General features: G+C 50.0%; 1 protein-coding gene across 1 annotated transcript; it reads left to right on the top strand.

The window, feature by feature from the left end:
• The first annotated feature begins 766 nt into the window (after positions 1–766).
• On the top strand, positions 767–1,428 carry LOC124647824 (LOB domain-containing protein 12-like). Its single transcript, XM_047187692.1, has 2 exons — positions 767–925; positions 1,021–1,428. Exons 1-2 carry the CDS (start codon positions 770–772, stop codon positions 1,426–1,428), a joined length of 564 nt encoding a protein of 187 aa, XP_047043648.1. The 5' UTR covers positions 767–769.
• Positions 1,429–1,954: the final 526 nt, after the last annotated feature.

Here is a 1,954-nt window from a genome sequence, read left to right on the forward strand (position 1 = left end):
CACATAAAATATTGTTTCTCCATGAAAACTTGTGCACTAACATAGAATGTCACGATGTACAACAAAAAATTTATGTCAGAATTTTTTGACATTTTTAAAATTGTTTTTAATTATTTTGTATAATAGGAGCATTTGCTCCTACGAGCCAAAACGCCACCTCCAATTTTGATGAAGTTGAGACATCTTTTTTTATAAATAGATGTAGTATATGCAATAGCACGAGTAGATCCGACCATCACATGCATGCACGTCTATATGGCAGCGACCCAATCGATCTGACATTCTGACAGAATTAATTGCATGGTTGAGTTGTCCTAACTAAGATTCCTTATTGCTAAATAACGGTGACTTTGATACCCTCGTGTCCAATGGAAGCATAACCTCTGTCAACTCACCTCCATGAGAAATTATGTCTTGTGTCGATTACTACCCTTTCTTTCTTCTCAAGTGGTCTACTAGCTCAGGGGCAGGGCATCTCTTGAGAAACTAGCCTACAGAGCAGTACTACTAATTACCCTTGTCTCTCTCGGGATGTGTAGTCTCTACAGCGCACACATGCGTCGTCGTCTTCGTCGCCCGATATAAATATCTGCTCGCTTCGCACACTCCGGTCGCCATCTTTCGTCTTGCTTACCTTGCTTCCGTAGCTCTAACAGCTCTCAAGCTGGCAGGACCAAGTGATCTAGGTCCTAACAGATACTGCGGTAGAGATCTCCGGCCGGCCACCGGCGGCGAAGGTACGCTGCAGGCACACACGACGCTCGCGCACATGGGTAGCGGGACGCCGTGCGCGTCGTGCAAGCTGCTCCGGCGGCGGTGCACCAAGGACTGTATCTTCGCGCCCTTCTTCCCCGCCGACGACCCCCACAAGTTTGCCATCGTCCACAAGGTCTTCGGCGCCAGCAACGTCAGCAAGATGCTCCTGGTACGTAGTATGGACGTAGATAAATGATACTCGTGCAACAGTCATGCAATGAAGCAGACACGCTCATGTACGCCATGCCATGCCATCAATTTCAGGAGCTACCGGTGCAGCAGCGCGGGGACGCGGTGAGCAGCCTGGTGTACGAGGCGAACGCGCGGGTGCGGGACCCGGTGTACGGCTGCGTGGGGGCCATCTCCTTCCTGCAGAACCAGGTGTCGCAGCTGCAGATGCAGCTCGCCGTCGCGCAGGCCGAGATCCTCTGCATCCAGATGCAGCAGCGAGACGCCTCCCAGTCCCAGCTGAACGACGACGCAGACCACAGCATCGGGGCGATGCAGCAAATGGTCGTCGACGACGCGGCAGCGGCGGAGGCATTCCTGATGCAGAACGGCGGGGGCGGCTTCCCGCAGCAGCTGATGAGCAGCTACGGCGGCGGCGCTCCGGCCTCCAACGTGCATCTCTACGCTCAGGACCACCTCAAGAGGGAGTCGCTCTGGACGTAGCTATTAGTCAAAGTCAATTTGTGTAGGACTTAGCTCGTCGCCAGCTATGCACGTTTTTAGGGTTTTAGGTTCATTGTGTTAGCATGACTCTCTCTCTCCGTCTCTCCCTCACTCTCTCTCTCTAGATCTTTCCTGTTGTTGTTGTGTGTTGTACCTGATCCAGAATTAGTAGTTGTGATCATTGTCATGTTCTTGCTCAGTATTTTCCTTTTTTCCCTCCTGCCTAACATGTGAGTATCTTTCGGCAGCACTTCTACGGAGCATGAATAGGATTGGTAAACTTCTCTTCTTTTTTTACTTCTAAGAACTACGGTAGCACTCTAGCCCTTCGCTTGACATCGAGATCATCTTGCCGATGTCAATGGCGCTCTTAGAAGATTCAAATTCTATATGTATGAACCTCAGATCTTGCATCGCAAGATTTTTAGATTTTTTTCTCATGTGTCCTCACGACATTTGCATCGGCTGCTACGTTTTCGACAATGGTGATTTATACTTTCGGCTCCTAGCAACGTTGATCACGGTT

This window comes from Lolium rigidum, chromosome 4, assembly GCF_022539505.1.
Source record: "Lolium rigidum isolate FL_2022 chromosome 4, APGP_CSIRO_Lrig_0.1, whole genome shotgun sequence".
Classification (NCBI taxonomy): Eukaryota; Viridiplantae; Streptophyta; class Magnoliopsida; order Poales; family Poaceae; genus Lolium; species Lolium rigidum.

What these genes read in the sequence shown, in the direction of transcription:
- LOC124647824 (XM_047187692.1), top strand. Translation starts at nt 770, where the DNA reads ATGGGTAGCGGGACGCCGTGCGCGTCGTGCAAGCTGCTCCGGCGGCGG. An exon ending in ACGTCAGCAAGATGCTCCTG is followed by an intron (nt 926 to 1,020) that starts GTACGTAGTATG and finishes CATCAATTTCAG; the next exon opens with GAGCTACCGGTGCAGCAGCG.